This window comes from Callorhinus ursinus, unplaced genomic scaffold, assembly GCF_003265705.2.
Source record: "Callorhinus ursinus isolate GAN/ISIS: 27379988/994484 unplaced genomic scaffold, GSC_fseal_2.0 scaffold11, whole genome shotgun sequence".
NCBI classification, from domain to species: domain Eukaryota; kingdom Metazoa; phylum Chordata; class Mammalia; order Carnivora; family Otariidae; genus Callorhinus; species Callorhinus ursinus.
Window position 1 is genome coordinate 44,829,296 of NW_027397073.1, and position 20,669 is coordinate 44,849,964.

General features: G+C 37.0%; 1 protein-coding gene across 4 annotated transcripts in view; it reads right to left on the minus strand.

The window, feature by feature from the left end:
* Positions 1-20,669, minus strand: part of TAF4B (TATA-box binding protein associated factor 4b) — a 126,073-nt gene that overhangs the window by 92,922 nt on the left and 12,482 nt on the right. For all 4 annotated transcript variants that reach the window (XM_025886782.2, XM_025886779.2, XM_073898387.1 and 1 more), the window contains exons 2-7: positions 18,406-18,551; positions 17,125-17,232; positions 13,668-13,829; positions 13,446-13,568; positions 9,522-9,611; positions 5,790-6,404 (exon numbers count right to left, since the gene is read on the minus strand). In XM_025886782.2, coding sequence (XP_025742567.1) covers positions 5,790-6,404; positions 9,522-9,611; positions 13,446-13,568; positions 13,668-13,829; positions 17,125-17,232; positions 18,406-18,551 — 1,244 coding nt within the window. The remainder of the gene's footprint in view (positions 1-5,789; positions 6,405-9,521; positions 9,612-13,445; positions 13,569-13,667; positions 13,830-17,124; positions 17,233-18,405; positions 18,552-20,669) is intronic.

Here is a 20,669-nt window from a genome sequence, read left to right on the forward strand (position 1 = left end):
GCCTGGCTGGCTCAGTGGTGGAGCAAGCAAATCTTGATCCTGGGGTTGTGAGCTCGAGCCTCACCTTGGTGTAGTGATTACTTAAATAAAACTTCAAAAAAAATACATATATATAACCATAACTTCATAAATTATATTTATATATATTATGAATATAAATAAAATATATAAATGTATATGGTATGTGATATTTTTATATAGCACAAAGTTCTGAGCTGGGATTTAACAATCCTGGATCCCCATCATTCCTCATCTTAATGACTATAACACTTGGGGCAGCAGATGTGTAGCATACTCCTACACACTTGCTGAACAAAATCAAATACAATGAGTGAGAAAGTGTAAGTGCATTCATTACTGTTCTTTCAAAGAAAGTACCACTTAAATCCACAGTATTAGGCATCTTATGGAGACTGAAATTATCACAGAGAGATGGAAATTCACCCAAAGAGGTATTTACTCCTACTTGGCAAGGAAAAGAAAAACTTAAGTCCTTTATTTAATTTCCCTCCAAAAAGCCACTAGACAGGAAAATCAATAAATAGTACATACCTTAGCCTTTTCTCTTGACATGTCAAATTCTGATGTTTCTTTTGGATGTTAACATAAAATAATGTTCTAGTAGTTTATAGAAATACAGATCTAGTGCAACACAGTATCACTTAGATTTTTTTACATTATGATTTTTACATTATGCTCTGGGATATCAGACAAGGAACTATTCTTAAATTTCATAAGGAAAGGACACAAAGAAACACAAGTTTGAGTTAAACAAGTAGATGAGAACATCCCTTACACTTTTTTTAAAAAAGATTTTATTTATTTGAGAGAGAGAGAAAGCATGTGTGAGCAGGGGGACGGGGAGAGGGAAAGAATCTGAAGCAGACTCCTCGCTAAGCACGGAGCAGGATGGAGCTTGATCTCATGACCCTGAGATTATGACTTGAGCCGAAATCAGAGTCCAGCACTTAACCAAATGAGTCTCTTACACTTTGCTTTCCCTGTATTTCAATCCTCACCTACTCCCCTGTTCATAAATACACATCAATCAAATTCTTATCCCTAAATAACTCAACTAGTACATACACACACAGTGATTGGAATCAAGCGTATTATCGCCTCTAATTTCTATGTCTATATAATATTCAATATGTGATTACTGGCATGCACTCAGTAGGTTGAGTTCTAGAAAATAGAGGACCCCAACTAAACAAAAGCTGCAGCTTTATAGTCAGGAAATACATGTTAGTTCCCAACTATTTCTCAGGAACAGCCAGTACGTGGTTCTTGTACCACTATTTCCTTATCTTCTGGGACAATGGCATATATCACTAAATGCCATCACTTCTACTTACCCTCATCCAGCCTCAGAATCTTAACATAGAACTCCAGTAAAATCCTACAAAGAAGATTGAAACTTATATGCCATACCCAATCTAAATTAAAACTCAACGTTGGTAAACTTCAGAATATGCTGTTTCTTTCATTTAAAGGGCCTTCTAAACACTTTTAAAAATGTGCTCAAATGAATTTTTAATTATACTACCAGCTTTTATAAGGAATCTGTAAATGCTGCTTCAAATTGAGAACCTCTAAGTTTCTGTTAAAAAATTTATGATTTCTGATCTGTAGATAATCTTTAAATTAAATTTAGCTTTTGCTCAACTATGAATAACAGTTTTTTCACAAATATCCTAAGAAAAACTTTTAAGCAACAAAACTGAAGTTTCTACTTACTATCTACCCATCATCTGTGAACTATAATACAGTTCATCCACTTCCTTTCATCAACTTTTAAAGAAAGGTAAAACCATGAAGCTTAACATTTAGTTGGAGTATGTAACATCATATAACACCTACTATGCCAGAATTGTTCAATAACAATAACACTAACCATTTATAAGAACTAGATTGTCAGATGAAATCACAGGAACTACTGATTAGGTCCATATTTCAACAATTCAAGCATTTGAGGACCAAACTATACAAAGCAATGAACTACTGGCACAAAATGAAAAACTTATATCTAAAGAAACTGAACAATTCCAATTATTTCATTTGATGACAACTCTAGCAGATCCCCAGAGGATAACATACAATAATCAATGAGATAGAAGAGATAATATATAGTAACAAATCTAAATTAAAAAAATAAATGGGGAAGGGCCTCTTTAATCTGGAATAAAAATATATTATTTCATAAAATAATAATTCTATAAAATCTAAACCCTACACTGGGAGATTAAGAGGATCCTTATAATTTGAAAAGTGTGATATTTAAAACACCTAGAAGGCAAGAAACCTATACAATTCTCCAGAAAAACTAGTACATGCTAGAAACATAAAACATTAAGAAGAGGTTTTAAAATTCATGATCAATCATTAAAGGAAATAAACAAAAAAAATTTTTTTTTTAGAGAGTGTGAAGGTGTGAGCAAGAGGGGTGGGAGGGTGGAGGGGGAGAGGCAAACGGAGAGGGAGAGAAAGAATCTCAAGCAGGCTCCAACCCAGCACAGAGCCTGACCCAAGGGGTGAGGGTGGAGGAATCAATCTCACCACCCTGAGATCATGACCTAAGCCGAAATCAAGACGGTCCCTTAACCAACTGAGCCACCCAGGCACCCCAGAAATAAACAAATTTTAAACCTAATATTGAACAATCTATACTTGTATTCTTCAGCTCATTTTTGGAGACTACATCCTGAGTTGCACAAAACACAGATTTGAACCAGTATGGCAATTCTCATATTTTAAATTATGATTTGCCATATCTCTTATAAGCTGCACTGAATACTATCTTATGTTTCTAGCACCCTGAGTATTTTCCCCCTCACTTATCTGGGATTAAATTGAACTATGGTTTATGATGGCCTCATGGATGATATTCTTAAATTACTTTAGTAATACTAAACTTTAGTAATATTAATTTCCTAAATTAGCTGATTTGAAAGAATGTCCTAGTTCAAGCCTCTCTGTGGCATTACCACACAGAATGGCTTGTTTTGTGCCCCCAGGTAAAAATGTGTTATGAAACAGATTACAATGCATCTTCAGTGTCTAGATGCTCTGGTGTTTGACATTTTAAATAGGAAGGTATAAATACATCAAATTTGTTGAGTGAAATTAAAACAAAGGCCAAACAAGAAAGCAGAATTCACAAGAAAAACTAAATTATTCCACATTTTTATAAGAATGAAAGTAGGAGGTCAAAAAATCCCTAAAATTTTACCATTAGATTTTCTTTCTTTTTCTTTTTTTTTAAGTAATCTCTACACCCAACGTGGGGCTCAAACTCACAATCCTGAGATCAAAAGTCCCATCCTCCCTGGACTCAGCCAGCCAGATTCCCCCCATTGAAATATCTGTTACATTTTTTCTTGATTGAAATTGTTTCTCATGTACAACAAGTCAAACATACAAAATATAAATGCTGTCAAGATATTATTACCAGTCTTACTGTTTCAGGACACTCTAGATACCTAGAAGTTCTTGCCATGAGTACCTTATCCTAATGGGAAAGACCCTGGGTTTTAGTCTGAGATCCAAGGCTTGTTGAATGCCAGTGGATGGGTCACTTAATGTTTCCAGATTCTTAAGTTTCCTCCTTGCCTTTTCTTCACCATAAAATTATTTTAAAACCCACAGTAATACCTGACATGCTTTTAAAATTCTACATAGCTGTAAAGTGTTATTTCACTTCAGAAACTAATATGGTATAGATGTTCAATAAAGATTAACAGTGATTCAAGAATCACTTATGACCTGTAAAAAGGATTTCAATTCTGTTCAGTGCTACCAAAAAGAGGCCTCTCCTTGAGGCAATTACTCTGTTTCAGTGGTTCCCAAAGCTGGCTGTTGAAACTGATGTTTAAGAATCACTGCTTCTAAAAAGGTTTCATCTCTGAGATTAAATTCAAACAACCCAAGAGAAATTCTGCAAGGCAGGCCCTACATTTCTTTATTTGAAAATCAGACTCAGGGTAGGAAGGGATGAAAAATTATTAGCACCCAGGAAATGACATTACTTCCTACCTACCCAAGAGTTTGACCACTGTCCAAGTTGATCTTCCCCCTTTCTTTCTTCCTTTCTTTCTTTTTTTTAAGATTTTATTTATTCATGAGAGACAGAGAGAGAGAGAGGCAGAGGGAGAAGCAGGCTCCCTGCTGAGCGGGGGGAGCCTGATGCAGGACTCGATTCCAGGACCCCGTGATCCTGACCTGGGCTGAAGGCAGACACTTAACCATCTGAGCCACCCAGGTGCCCTGATCTTCCCCCTTTCATCTTATGCCCATAGCTGACCTTTGCCTCAAAGACAATCATCCACAGATATTAACCTCTTCTCCTGATCAGACAACAAAGGCTGGGAAGTTTACTTAGATTTTATTATTCTCAGAAGCAGAATAAACTAAAATAATGAGATTCAACACACAGCCTTTAACATAAAGATTTATAAAAGAAAACAAGGGCAATTACCCAAATTTAAAAGAACAGCTAACTGTTATAAGGTAAGCGAGTTTACTAAGAAATGTAATTTTTAATTAATTCACCATGTAATATTTCCTACAGGTTAGTAATAATCTGACAGTCTGTCTTGATTAAACTGGAATGTTCTAAACACTATGAAAATAAAGGGAAACCTCACTAAAATGAGTCAGGAGGCCAGAAGGGGAACCTCTCACACCCTATAACTAGTCATCAATTGCAGACCCCAACAGAAAGGGAGGTACCTTGCATTCCCAATAGGAAGAAGCCTATCCTTTACTACCTTTGTAGGAGGAAAAAAGATTTTTCACCTTGCCAGCAATAGCCCAGCCAATGACAGACTGTCACAACTCAAGCCAATGAGAAGGCACTACACTTTGGTTTACTCCAGTGGACTTTTATAAAAGCATTTTCCAACTTCCCCCTTTCCTCTGTACAAGGCCATTCTTCTTTGTTCTCTAGATCTGCCTATGGTTTTGACATATCTTGCTTGTCCTGAACTCTAATTCTTTGCCATTCCCAAATAAACCCATTTTTGCTGGTAAAATAATAGACAGTTTTATTCCTAAGGTTAACAACACTAAATGATAAACAGCTAAAATTTCTTTCACCTAAGAACCTCCCAACCTACCAAGTTTAGGAAAAACCACAATTTCATATTCATCTACTCCCCTCACTGTTTCCCTCTCCTCTTTGCACATTTTTCTTGAGAAATGTTACCATAACATTACTTCTGTAATGACCTTGCCCAAAAGATTCAGTCTGAATCTAATCTTGAGAAAACAATTAGATAAAACAAAGAACATTCTGCAAAACAACTAGCCTGGGTACTTAAAACTATTACAACCAAATGAGCAACTAACAAAAGGCTGGGAAGCTATTCTAGATTAAAGGAGCCTAAAGAGAAAGGACAGGTAAATGCAATACGCAGTTCTTATCAGAAACATCAAAAAAGGGGACATTATTAGCTATAAAGGACACTGGGGACAACTGGGAAAAAAAAATTATACCAATATTAAATTTCCAAGTGTGATAAGTACGTGGCCATTATGTTAAAAAAAAAATCCTTTTCCTTAAGAGATACACAGTACTTAGAGGTACAATGTCACAACTTCTGCAATTAACTCTCAAATGGTTCAGGAAAAAGTTGTGTGTGTGTGCTTATGTATGTGAATAGAGAGCGAAAGACTAAGCAAGTGTGATAAGTCAAGGATACTCAGGGGCTCATCTGACTAGTCTTGCCAGTTTTCTGAATGTTTGAAATTTTCAAAAAAAGAAACTGAGGAAGAAATGAAATGTTACTCACTAGCTGTTTGACTTGAACTGCCTGAGGAATCCCAGCTGGCTGTGAAAGAATGGGGCCCGGCTGTGCAAGTTTGATCTGGACTGGAGCAATGACGGCCTTGTCAGATGTGGTCCCAGCAGAAGTAACAACGGGTTTCACAGATGGAAGACAGAGAGCTGCCGCGGAAGTTTCTCCGAAAGTTACTGAGGGAAGAGCCAGCGTGACTGCTGCCCCAGAGACAACTGGCTTTTCAGGTTGAAGAGAGACTGCTGTAACTGTATTCTGTATAGATGTCACAAGTGGTTTTGGAGTCTGAAGCAAAACAGTTCCAGCTGTTGTTCCTCCTGGTACAGCACACGGACCCACAGAATGAAGTGTCACAACTCCAGTTTTTGCTCCCCCCGGACCAGCAAGCGGATTCAGAGTCGGCACTGACATAGTACTGGGTGTTGCTGCTCCGGAAACAATGATGGGTTTTTCACACTGGACTGAGCAAACTGTTGTTGTCACCACAGGAGAAGTTGTTGCTGTTGTGGTACAGGTAGCAATGACTACCTCGTTAGAGGTCTGCTGAACACACTGCTGAATAAAGCTCTGGGAGTTGGGCATGAGTTGTCGTAAGGCATTCACACTTTTCTAGAAACGGGAGAAAAAAGAACCTGATAACTAAACAAATTAGCTGCTAGTAAAATAGAACTACTTTGTATTTCATAGCTTTACAACATAAGATAAATCAAAAGTATACCAGGTATTTCAGTTGAGGAAATCTGGCATCACTTGGTACTCATATCCTGCCAAGATCTAGGATACAACCAATTTAAAGCACAAAAGTGCTTTATTTTTCAATACAAAATTATTATCTCTCAGTATTGAATTTATTTTATATCCCTCAAAATCAATTTGGTAAAATAAAACACTGTGTCATACTTGGTTGTATTTACTTATACCCCATAATAGATCACTAATAATTATTCTATCAGTAAATTTCTTTATATGACAATAGAATCTAAAAAAAAAGTTTTTGTTAATTAACTTTCAAACTTTGGATAAAAGCAGTCTTTAAGTCAAAATAAAACTAATACACGGGATGCCTGGGTGGCTCGGTCAGTTAAGTGTCTGCATCGGTTCGGGTCGTGATCCCGGGGTCCTGGGATTGAGTTCCACCTCGGGCTCCCTGCTCAGTGGGGAGCCTGCTTTTCCCTCTGCCTGCTGCTCCCCCTGCTTGTGCTCTCTCTGACAAATAAAATCTTTTAAAAACAAAACTAATACAAACAAGGTCAATTTCCTTAATTGAGCTAGAATATTTTCTGACTACATTTTAAGTTGGTGTCTCTCCTTGTATCTTTCTGAAAGAGTAAAGGCAGTTCAAACTAAAAAGTAGAACATTCTGCCTTTTGATCCCTGGGGGTTTTGTTTGTTTTTGTTTTTGAGTAAGGAAAAAAAAATGGAAAAGGAGGTAGACAGTAGATTATCTTTTGGTGAATTCAAGGGCTGTTTGGAAGTTTTCCTTGTTTTGACACTTAAATAAAGGCAGTCTGACTGAATTTTAGAAGCAAATGAGAACTATTGTTCTTCCTTTCCTTTCCTTTTAGTTACATCTTTTACTTTTTTTTATTAAAAAGGATTGAGAAGTTCTTCTCTGAAGGTTTTCAAATATGTATATAAATGGTAACAAAGGAAAGTAAGAAGCAGAGTCTCATAATCTTTTTCCAAACTTAAAAAATGGTGGGAAACAAGCTGCTTTGGAAATACATGAACAAATGAAGTGATCTGATTAAATTTAAGCTAGAAATCTAATATGAAGGGGTCCTGAGAAAAACACAACTGGAACAAATGTTAAAATAATCAGACTCAAAGAGACTATTATAAAACTGTATATTAAATTATCTCTTGATCAGCTGGCCAGAGATTAAATGCTGAATCCCTCATCTCTACACAACATTCAATGCCCAAGAGCTCTCAAAAATGGGGGGAAAAATTCTCAAGAAACAAATCACAAGGCTTAATAGGTCCTTAGAAAATACATACAAACCACAAAAATTTCATGGTGTAGTATTTGGTAACTTTAAGGTAGTGTTACCTAGCAAGCAGAGTCAGATAGGATAAATTCTGGACCTGTAAGTTTGATAAAAAAGTAGTCAATATAAACAGTTTATCTCTAAAATGGAAAATACTATAATATCTAGCACCTAGTATCCTCAAAAGACTGATAGGAAAAGTAAGTGCAAATGATGCAAATTAAAAGTAAAGTATCTAGCAAAGCATAGGATGAATAAGAACATACGTGATTTCCTCCCTTCTCCCCCAGTGTCTCCAGTGAGTATGAAATATAGATGAATTCAAGAGTTGTCAGTGTCATGCAGACAACCTATAGCTCAAAGAACTTTTGCACTGAAAGGAAGGACTGCCTCTAATTTCTCAATCAAGAGGATCATCCAAAAACAGGGTATCAGTCATTTGATATTAGATATTATGCTGAAGCTTCAACCTCCCTTTGCCCAGACCAAGTCTCCTCTAGCTAAAACATTCTGTTTCTTTAGCCACATTTTGTTTTTCAACATGATTGGCACCCTCCTAATCAGTGTGCTCACCCTCCTAGTGACAGTTTCCATTACTGTAATATCCTTCTGAAAATGTGGTGCTCCATTTCCGTTCCCACTCTTTTTTTTATGAGGCAACCAAAAGGAGTCTTCCACTGTGATGCCTCTTTCATCTCCTCTAGACAATTAAACCAAATAGTTCTTTTTAAATTTTTTAAAGATGTATTTATTTGGGAGAGAGAGATTGAGAGAGCGAGCATGAGCAGGAGGCAAAGAGGAAGAGAGAATCCTGAGCACACTCCACACTGAGCCTGACACAGGGCTCAATCTCACAACCCTGAGATCACGACCTGAGCCAAAACCAAGAGTCGGACATTCAACCAACTGCCCCACCCAGGTACCCCTAAACCAAATATTTCTAAAGGCCACTCCTCATTCCATTATTTCAAAATTTATGGGATGACTCTGTGTTAAATATAATTCCAGTTCTTTAATGACTTTTTAAATTTCAACTTGATTCCTCTTCAGCTTCTGAGTGTCCAAGGAAAAAAAATAATTTTTATAGTCTCTTGTTATCAAATATACTATTCTATGTCAAATTCTACTTAATTCAACAAATCTTAGAAAAGAGCATGCTTACTAACAGTATAAATCAATTTTTAAAAATAACAGCTTTCCCACCAACTTTGGCACTATTTATTATTTCTAGGAGAATATGAGTCATTAGGACAAAGCAGAAGGCCCTATTTTATTTTTTTTATTTTTTAAAGATTTTATTTATTTATTTGAGAGAGAGAATGAGATAGAGAGAGAGCATGAGAGGGGGGAGGGTCAGAGGGAGAAGCAGACTCCCTGCTGAGCAGGGACCCCCCCCCCCCCCCCCCCCCCCCCGCCGCTGAGGGACTCGATCCTGGGACTCCAGGATCATGACCTGAGCCGAAGGCAGTCACTTAAACCAGCTGAGCCACCCAGGCGCCCCACAGAAGGCCCTATTTTAAAGGAAAAATCAAGCCTTTTAAGATGTAAACTTTACCAATATAATCATTAAGTTATGTTCACAAATGAGATGTTACTTTTATTTCCCCCAAGTGTTCCAATCCAAAGAATATGGACTATGAACATTCTTAACAGATTACAACATTTGAGAGCTTTCTCCTACATTGTTAGTATCTTCACATAGCTATCTTATTGAAATATTCAGGATTTCCATTACCTTAAGAAAAGGAACTAGGTGAGGCTGAGGTGAAGACTTGAGTTCAACATACAGTTGTCTAGTAAATTCTTCAGCTTCAATTTTTCCATCCTGAGAACAGCAGAAAGAAAAATACTTTTAGGTTTATAAATATTTTAAAAGAGAAAAGGCGTGTAATTCATGATTGATGTAAGGAGGTAAAAGACCTACCCATACTGTGAAAACTATAATTGAAGAGGACACAAATAAATGGAACCATATACTGTGTTCATGCACTGGAAGAATTAATACTGTTAAAGTGTCTATACTACCCAAAGCAATCTACAGTTTCAGTGCAATCCTTATCAAAACACCAACAGCATTCTTCACAGAATTAGAACAAATAATCCTAAAATTTGTGTGGAACCACAAAAGACCCTGAACATCCAAGGCAATCTTGACAAAGAACAAAGCTGGAGATATCACAATCCCGGATTTCAAATTCTATTACAAAGCTATAGTAATCAAAACAGTATGGTACTGACACAAAAACAGACACAGAGATCAATGGAACAGAACTGAGAGCTAAGAAATAAACCCACAATTATATGGTCAATTAATCTACGACAAAGAAGGCAAGAATATACAATGGGGAAAAGATAGTCTCTTCAATAAGTGGTGTTGGGAAAACTGGACAGCTATATGCAAAAGAATGAAACTGGACCACTTTCTTAAACCATACCCAAAAATAAACTCAAAGTGGATTAAAGACCTAAATGTGAGACTCGAAACTATAAAAGTCCCAGAAGAAAATATAGGTGGTAAGTCCTGGATATTAGCCTTAGCAATATTTTTCTGGATATGCCTTCTTAGGCAAAGGCAATAAAAGCAAAAATAAATTACTGAGACTGTATCAAACTGAAAAGCTTTTGCAGAGTAAAGGAAACCATCAACAAAACAAAAAGGCAACATACTGAATAGGGAGAAGATATTCGCAAATGTCGTATCTGATAAGGTGTTAAGATCCAAAACATACAAAGAATTCATAGAACTCAATGACCAAAAATAATCTGATTAAAAATAGACTGAGGGGATGCCTGGGTGCCTCAGTTGTTAAGCATCTGCCTTCGGCTCAGGCCATGATCCCAGGATCCTGGGATCGAGCCCCGCATTGGGCTCTCTGCTCAGCGGGAAGCCTGCTTCTCCATCTCCACTCCCCCTGCTTGTGTTCCCTCTCTCGCTGTATCTCTCTCTGTCAAATAAATAAATAAAATCTTAAAAAAAAAAATAGACTGAGGACCTGAATAGACATTTTTCCAAAGAAGACTTAGGATGGCCAACAGACACATAAAAAGATGCTCAACATCACTAATCATCAGGGAAATAAAAATAAAAACCACAATGATATATTATGTGACACCAGTCAAAATGGCTAATATCAAAAGGACAAGAAATAACAAGTGTTGGCAAGGATGTAGAGGAAAAAAAACCCTTGTGGACTGTTGGTAGGAATATAAATTGGTGTAGTCACTGTGGAAAACAGTACAAAGGTTTCTCAAAAATTTTAAAATTGAAGTAACATACAGTCCAGTAATTCCACTTCTGGGTATTTACCCAAAGAAAACAAAAACACTAATTTGTAAAGATATATGCACTCCTATGTTTACTGCAGCACTGTTCACAATAGCCAAGACATGAAAGCAACTTAAGTGTCCATTAATAGAGGACTAAAGAAGATGTGGTATATGCATACAATGGAATACTACTCAGCCGTAAAATAGAATGAGATCTTGCCATTCACAACATGGATGGATTTAGAGGGTATTATGCTAAGTGAATTAAATCAGAGAAAGACAAATACTATAAGATTTCATATATATATGGAATTTTTTTTTTAAGATTTCAGTCTTTTTTTTTTTTTTAAGATTTTATCTATCTATTTGACAGAGAGAGAGACACAGCGAGAGAGGGAACACAAGCAGGGGGAGTGGGAGAGGGAGAAGCAGGCTTCCCGCGGAGCAGGGAGCCAGATGCGGGGCTCGATCCCAGAAGCCCAGGACCACAACCCAAGCCGAAGGCAGATGCTTAACAACTGAGCCACCCAGGTGCCCCTATATATGGAATTTAAAAAATAATACAAGCAAAGAGTAACAGGTACAACACAGAGAACAAATGGGGGGGGGGATGGGCAAAATAGGTGAGTGGTTAAAGAAGGGCAAACTTCCAGTTATAAAATAAGAAAATCAGAGGGATAAAAAGTACAGTGTAGGAAATACAGCCAATAATATTGTAGTAACTTTTTATAGTGACAGATGGTAACTATACTTATGCTGTATTTTGTAATGTTTATAATTGCCAAATCACTATGTTCTACACCTGAAAGTAATACAGGATCTATGTTAACTATACTTCAACCAAAATTAAAAATTTAAGTTAACTGAAATTTTTAAGAATGCTTGAAAAGTTAAAAACTTGCTTATAGGACTTATGATTTTAAATATCTAAAATAGTTTTCCTGAGTGGAAAACTAACCATTTCAAACGTGCTCTATTTCTAACAAATTACAGATAGCATAAAAAACAGTAGTAAAGAAAATATTTTAATATTTATAAATTATACTTGTTTTCCTGTGCAATATTTGAAATATACACATTTTCTGCTGGGAAAAAGTGACCATTTTTATACAAAAAATGCACAAAATGCTCATTTTATGGTCAGAGAAATCTGTAGATTTTAGTAGCTCAAAACCAAAATTGTATTTGTCTATTATACCCTCAGCATATTTCTTAAGCATATAATATGCAATATTTGTTAATTTCCATCTTCATCCACTTTAATATATCTAAGCAATTTACCTGAAAGAGGATATAAAAACTGAACGATGTATAATTTAATAGCTAAAAAACATAGCATCTTGGAACTTGGGAATTCCAAGATCATCACATTTATTACTCTTCTCATTTTACAGAAAAGAAAACTAAAACTTAAAGTTAACCTACTTCCACAGGTTACAAAGTATGCTGTTTGAACTTACAAGAACTGAATTTCATTATTTGATGACAGCCTGGCTTTCTGGCATTCCCAATTCTAGTAACAATTTTTTATCTGACCAAATAGTCAACATTCTCTCCAAGGACTTTTATTTTTTTTAAGATTTATTTATTTGTTTTAGAGCGAGAAAGAGTGCATACGGGAGTAGAGGGGCAGAGGGAAAGAGACTCCTCAAGCAGACTGCCTGCTGAGCATAGAGACTGACAAGGGGCTTGATTCCAAAGCTCTGAGATCATGACCTGAGCCAAAATCAAGAGTCAAGACATTCAACCAACTGAGCCACCCAGGCACCCCTCCCCAAGGCCCTTTTTAAGCTAAGGCATACAGAAAGTAATATAACAGATTTACTTGTTTCAGATTTATTATCATTACAACTTAAAAAACAAAAGCTTATCAAAAAAATCCATCTAGACTCTGAAAAACAAACTGAGGGTTCTAGAGGGGAGGGGGGGAGGGGGATGGGTTATCCTGGTGATGGGTATTGAGGAGGGTACGTTCTGCATGGAGCACTGGGTGTTATGAACAAACAATGAATCATGGAACACTGCACCAAAAACTAATGATGTAATATATGGTGATTAACATAACAATAAAAAAATTAAAAAAAAACACTAAAAAAAAAAAATCCATCTAAAATAAACCTCATTTAAAGATAAGTCCCGGAACACCTGGGTGGCTCAGTTGGTTAATCGGCTGCCTTTGGCTCAGGTTATGATCCCAGAGTCCTGGGATCGATTCCCACATCGGGCTCCTTGCTCACCGGGAAGCCTGCTTCTCCCTCTCCCATTTCCCCTGCTTGTGCTCTCTCTCTCTGACAGATAAATAAAATCTTCAAAAAAAAAAAAAAGATAAGTCCCATTTAAAACATGTTCTACAAATTCTTACAAAATTTAAGCTTTCATAATACTAGCTTACCAAAAGTTGTTCCACCAGTTTCTTCACATTCTGCCCCATTTCTGGAGCCTGTGACCCACTACATGCTAGTTTTATTAACATTGCAAGGAAGTTCTTACATTTCTTCACGTTTTCTAGCATCGCCTAAAGAGAGAAATACAAACACAAATGTTAGCTTGAAAACAGAATTCAAGAAAATTTCTAAAGAGCTGTATTCATGTTAAGATGGAAGTGAGAGCTTACCGGAGAAAGATTCGTCTGAACAGCTGCTGAGTTCTCTGTGTTGAGACTGGGCTCATTTGAGGGAGCAGCTGATGCTCCCAAACTTGAAGGCTTCAGGGTAGTTACAGAATTCAACGGCTTTACAGGAGTAACTGTGACAACACTGGGTGGCACAGCTACAGACTGAAATTAAAAGTAGTGCACATTTAGATATGTATTACTATGAATTGTATCACAGCAGGTGCCTCATTTCACACTTATCAGACTATAAATGGATCTTGACATCTTTGCTTTCATGTTATGCTCTACTCGTCTAAGGCATCGGAACACTGTTGTAAGAGCTCTGGACTTCAGTAGGTCTGGGTTTCATTCTCATCTACCTACCTACTTTATGTTTTTTTTTAAGGTTCAGTTAGCCAACGTATCTACCTATCTACTTTTCACTGACACCTACTGAGTGTTGACCTCAAGCAAGTTACTTAATCTTGCTAATCCTTTGATTCCTGTCTGTAAAAAAACAAGGACAGAAATGGTACCTCCCTACTCTCCTAGGTTTGTTTGTGAAAAACAGTACCAAGTGCATGGTCCTCAAAACACATTATTAATACTTCTCTAAAAAGAATTTGAAACAGTAAGTTTTTGTAAGCTTTTATATGAAAATATAGAATATCCTATTCTGTAATTTTCTGCTTTTTCTTAAGTGTAAAGCAGAGATCTACTTATCATCTTATATTCAGAAAAGCTGCTTTTATCCAGACTATTAGAGTAAGCATAATGAATATTACAAACTGTGATAGCTTATTTTCACACTGAAAAGAATTTTGGTTATGTCTTCCACCTTTTATTGAAATGAGGTGTTATTATTGCACCACCTGCAGGATAAAAAGTTTAATACAAGAAATCACAAGTCATGCAATAATTTAGACAACTATTGAGATAAAGCAAAAATCTTATTTTAAAACAAACACAAAATTACAGAACATGAGTCAAGTTTGAGGGTGATGGGGGAGACAACAGTATTTACAACTGACCCAGAAAACTGAACACTGCACCAACATTTTAATTTAAATATTTGTATTCCAGAGGCATTCAACACAAAAAGGTCAGGTTGCGACCACCTTCAAGAAAATTTCCTTTGGTAACAGTCAAAATAAATAAATTCAAATGTACACCAAAATTTCCCATTTTAGAAGTCTGAAACATATATTAGACGAAGCATGCTTTAAGGGTAAAAATGGGGAAAAAATTAAAAACACTGATTAACGATGAAGAGACTAGAATGATGAAATATTAAGCAAAAAAGGTAAAAATAACTGCATCTTAGTAAAATATTATTAAAGTAGATCTCAAGGCAACAATGAAAATGAGTCACCTTCCTATTCCTAGCCTTAGTTTTGCTCCCCAAGGATAAATACTGTGGAGTTTCTCTGAATCCTTTTGGAGACTGTCTAATAAACTTTTTCAGGTTAATCTACAGTAATTAAATACTCTTTCTTCAGTGAGTCTATATTTATACTCTGCCATTAACTCCTTATACTATTATATTAAAGAAAGCATAATCTAAAACTTTAGCTAGTGATTATGATTACCCTTCTGGACTACTGGGAAGGGTTCCTCAGGGAACCTCAGGGTTCCTCTCCCTTATGAAGCAAAATAAGAGCCAATGAAATGCGAGCTCAGGAAAAGCATCCTATTTTTTGTGAACATTTACGGCATTTCTACTTTCCTTGTTAATATTTTATAGTCTCTAGTACAAAATCTGTCCTTCACAACTCTAATATAGCTACTAGCTGTACCTTACCAGATACCTGCACCTTCCAGGCCAATTCTTCCTCCTAAGAGGCACAGGGAGGTACACAATCCCAGTCTTACTCTACCTACATGATCCCACTGCAGTAACGGGTGGACCATCTTAAACTCAATCATAACTCCTGATATTGTAGCCCAGCCCATTCTATTTCCATGCTTTGCAAGACCACACTGGCACTGATTATGAACGTCTGGAGGGCATGACCTAGAAGCCGGCAGCCTAGTAAAGTATCAGAACAGCCTGCAGAGGACACAGGTGAAGTGCAAACTCAGGCAATACTCAGTGAAGATGGAATTCCATCCTCCAAGATTCAGTGTAAGCTGTATCAAGAAACTCTCTATGGTACTATGTCTCCGATAGGACAAATACATGAAAACCAAGGAGTAGAGGAGCAGAGGGATGAATGGAACCACTTATCATCACTCCCAAAGATGCAATGGGGGACCCTGTGCTTCCCATTTCTGCCCCCAGGGGACACACTTTCACCAGAGAAAACAGCAAGAGTTCCCATAAGCTAGATACCATGGCTGCCTCCTGGGTACTTCAGGTTCCTAGTGTCTAAGGAACAGTAAAGAATCATTATCATGGAAGGGGTAGTTGACCTGACATCTGGAATAGGTAGGATTGCTATTACACAATGGAGACTGAGGAAGAACATGTGCGGTGAATCCAGGTGACCCACTTAAGCGCCTGCTGGTATTTCTTTGCCCAGTTGTTATGATCACCATGTCTCAAGAGAGCATGGTGAGTAGGACCTCAGATCGCTCAGGGATGAAGGTCTGGTCACACTACCAGTTAACTTGCCAAGACCAGCAGAGTTCTTAATTGAGAACAGAGAGAATCTAGAATGAAGAGGAGAGTGAAGGAGGGAGATGATGAGGATCAGCAACAGTGGTGAAGACTGTAATTCATCCTAGTAACCTCCTCTTCTTTGTTTCCCCAAGGAAGAAACCCACTGGAATCCCAAAAGATCTGGTCTTTAACATGTTTAAGGAAGTAGATCCCAGTGACACAAGGAGTAAATTGTGATATACCATTACAAAGAAATCTGTTTTGTCCCAGCTGTTGGGAATGCTATTATATAGCCCACAGATGTCAGTTCTTTCAGGGTTTGTCTCAACTATAAAGAATTACCTTGCCCAACAGCACAACTCTCCCTGTGGAGTTGACATCCAGTGACTTATCACAGAGGGGGAATTAAGGCCCAGCTGACCAATGCTGGCACACAGTAGAACAACAGGCCATTATTTCCTCCAGTGTTCTCCACCCAGTTGGCAGAGGCTTTACTGGGCCTGCATCTAGTTCAAAGTCTTATTCTCCTTCCCTTCCACAGATATCGATAATTAATAAATAACTCCTATGCCAAAATTCTGTCCTGACAACTGCTTCTAGACCCTCTGACACATGGCTATTAGATGCATTTGTAATAATTTATTACATTCAAGTAAAACTGATATTCCAAGAACATACACCATGTTTATCTTGTGTTTTCCACAGCTCCAACAGTTCCCACTTTGAAAGTGTCACCAAGTCTCACTGAATTGCTTTCTTCAAGGTCACATGGTGTCCAGATGTCACACTTAAACATCTGGCAGAAAATAGCTACATGAAAAAGAAAGGTGAGAGAAAAACCAGTGCGTGCATGGACAGAAGTCAGTCACAACTTACTTGTACTGAGGAAGGCTTCGGAACAGTAGTTACAACAGTAGTTCCTATTTGTGCCAATTTTTTGACAGGTGCTACTGCCACTTTCTTAATTAACTGTGAACTAGAATTCTGGGGGGTGGAGAGGGGAGCGAGGAGAGATTAAATAGAGTCATCAGCATTAGTAATTTTAGATCAATCAGTACTACTGTAAACATTAAACATTAAAACACTTCACCAGAGCAAACTTGTTATAACTGGCTTTAAAACCTTAGAGATTTTAAGCACATTCTCCACTATGAACCTAACTGGTCAACTGGCCAACTGACACCCATTTCGTATTCCTAAGGAGGCAACTGATTTAATAAATAAATATCACAGTATTTTAGCATTAAAATCTTGAACTTTACTCTTTGGCTGAAAGAGAAAATAAATGGATTCTTATTTAACATCTAATTATAAACAAAAATCTGCTAACCTATCTTCTCAACTCACAGGAGTTAGATAAAGCAAATTAGAAAGGAAAGGAGAAGCTGTCATCGAAAGATACAGTAACAGAGAAAATGGTCGAGAACCTAGAACCAAATACTAGGAAAGCACAAGATGGGGGCTAGTCTGGGAGCAGACAGAACTGGCAGCAAATATTACCACAGAATACTATGCAATCCTTCATTAGGGTGAGTCTGACTCATCAAGGAAATGTTATACCACATTCAGCATTTTTTATTTTACCAGAGAAAGACGCCATTAAAAATTTTTTTTATTGTTATTTTTTCTTTTTCTTGTAAAAAAAAATTTTTTTTAACCTCTGGCACACAAGATAAATTTTAGTTAGTTACCTGGAAAAAATTATCATGTATGTAAAATTAACCATTTTCTAACAACACCAACTAATGAAATATTACAGATTTCTGAATTTCTTAAAAGTCAGTCCTCTAAGATATGTATAAAAATGAATACCATAACCTGTAGTGTTAATATTTTATACCACCAATTAAAATTGAAACAATGGTTATTTTCTTTCCATTTAGAGATACAAATAGCCCTTGAACACTCCCTTGAGGACTATAAAATCTTTGAATATGAAGACTGAATCATTAGTATTTTAGCAAATACCAAATGACAAAACCAAACACCTTAATTAACATGTTCAAAGAAAGTGGCTTAATTAAAAAAGTTGAACAGAATCATCTATTATTTTTATTGACAAATACACACACATTTATAGGAAGAAAACAGCTGGAAAATTAAGGAGGATAAAAAAACTAATAATAAAAGATAAAAAAAAAAACTAAGGTATATTACCGGCATTGTACAGATTTTGACTGTATGAGTATTCGTTGGTACAGCTGGCCTTGAAGTTATATTAGTAGAGGTCTCTGCTCTCGTCACAGCTTGCTGAGGAGATACCAACATCAACTGGCCACTGTTACTTTTGATCAAAACTGTTCCTAAAGGTAAAAGAAAGCAAAATCTGACTTCTAAGCTAATAAATGAAACAATCATCATGTATTTTGTGTTCTGACCATTTCTTTCAACACTGTAAAATGCTCTGAATAAGTGATTAATACATACTGAATTCCATGTATACTAATTATTATGCTACTTAAAAGGGGCCAAAACACTTTTCCTTCATGACATCAAGGTGGTGGTAATGGTAATGGAACCAGATTACACAAAGTAACCAATGGAATAAATTGGAGAATTCCAAAACAGACCCATGCAGATATGTATATCAAATTCTCCTAGGAGACACTGTAGATTAGTGAGGAAAAGAGCAACGATTCGATAAATAAGGTTGTGTCAATTAGTTATTTATATGGAAAAGATTAAAAGTTTCACACCACACACAAAACCCCAAGGGCATTAAGAGTACAAAGGTAAAAAGTAAAACCTTTTAAACTGTTAGATAATGTAGAAAATTATCTTTCTGAACTTGGAATAGGGAAGAATTTATAAAATAAGTCTGATGCATTCGAGTATATTAAAAAAATTTTTTTTTGTTTAGCAAAAGACACCATCAGGTGAAAAACAAACGACAAAATGGGAGCAAATTTTAGTTCACTTATGTTCAAAGGACAAATATCCAAAATGCACAAAAGAAACACAGATGGCAATGACGAGGAAAAGTAAATTAAGACCACAGTGAGATATCACTTTATATATACCCAGACAGACAAAAATTAAGAAGTCCAATGACAATATTAAGTGTTAGAGAGATGTGCAGCAACAGGAACTCTAACATCTTGATGATGGTGATATAATTTGGTACAACTGCTTTGTCCAACTTTACATAATTGTGCCAAACTGATTCCCATTTGCACACTCTTTAACCCAGTATTTCTAATCTAAAGAAATTCTTGTCCATGTCAGTAGGAGGCACAAACAAGAATATTCATAGCTGAAATTCCATTTACAGAAACGGAGCATGAAGAGCTCAACAAACCTGCTCCCCAAAAAGCAAGCATAACTGGTGAAAATTATTTTTAAAAACAACTATTTAAAGTCTTTGGAAATTGCCTGAAGGCATACAGAAAATGACTTCACCATTATTAAAGAGGATTTACTAAAACTCAGTAAGCACAGCAAGAAACAGTGGCATCTCAACCATGACTCACTCCCTTTCCCTTCTCAGATCAGGCAGTGTGGCCAACAAAGGCCCTCTCTCTCTCTCCCCCAAGCTCCCAGTTGAGGGCTGTGGTATCTCTCTGGGAGGAGCAGGCCACCAGCATTTCTGATCTCCCCCACAATGAGCTGCATACAGCAGAGGACAAATTTGAGACAAGTGCATCCAGAGGTTTCTAGGCTTCTTTTACTCATCTCCACTCATAAAGGGAAGGCTCTACTTCAGGGATGGCACACTAAAAGTATCTGGACCCCACTCTCCCTCACTCCAGTTCTTTTGTAGGATGAAGGTTTCATGCTGGAAGAAGTAGATAAGACCAGATGGTGGTAGCCCAGTACCCCACTCCTAAAGCAGGGATATTGCCCACAAAGAAGCATTCCACATTCCTGATCCCCACTCCAAATATCTCTATAGGGAAGCTGACTTTATTTCAACACAGCGTGGGGAAGCTCAAAGGTAACAGCACTCTCAAACAACAAAAACAATTAAAAGGCTGGTAGCTTCATGACAGATACAAGCTAGGCCATAGGCCTAGTTCTAGTTTATCAGAGAAAACCAGAAATAAAAACAACTAAGAAGGGCCCTCTTGATGTCAGAACAAACCTCAAATAATAACCTCAAAAATTATCCCTGTAAAGGAGCCTAAATTTAATTGGATCAGACTATGGAGCTAGTTGGGCCCTATGGCATTGTTGAAAACAATAGGGTAAATGGCTGGCAAAGGTAGAGCCTAACACCTGGGTGTGATACCAAGAGACACACAGCTTAACAGAGAAATCAGAGAAAGTCAAAAGAGAGCCCTGTCATCTCAGGGTGGCTGAGCTTATGCCCATGGTTGTGCCCTCTGAGGCGCAACATCAAAGGCTTCCCACTGTGGGGAAAAATAGATTTCACTAGAATAAACCAGTCAGACATTTAAAAAAAAAATAATCAAACAATAATA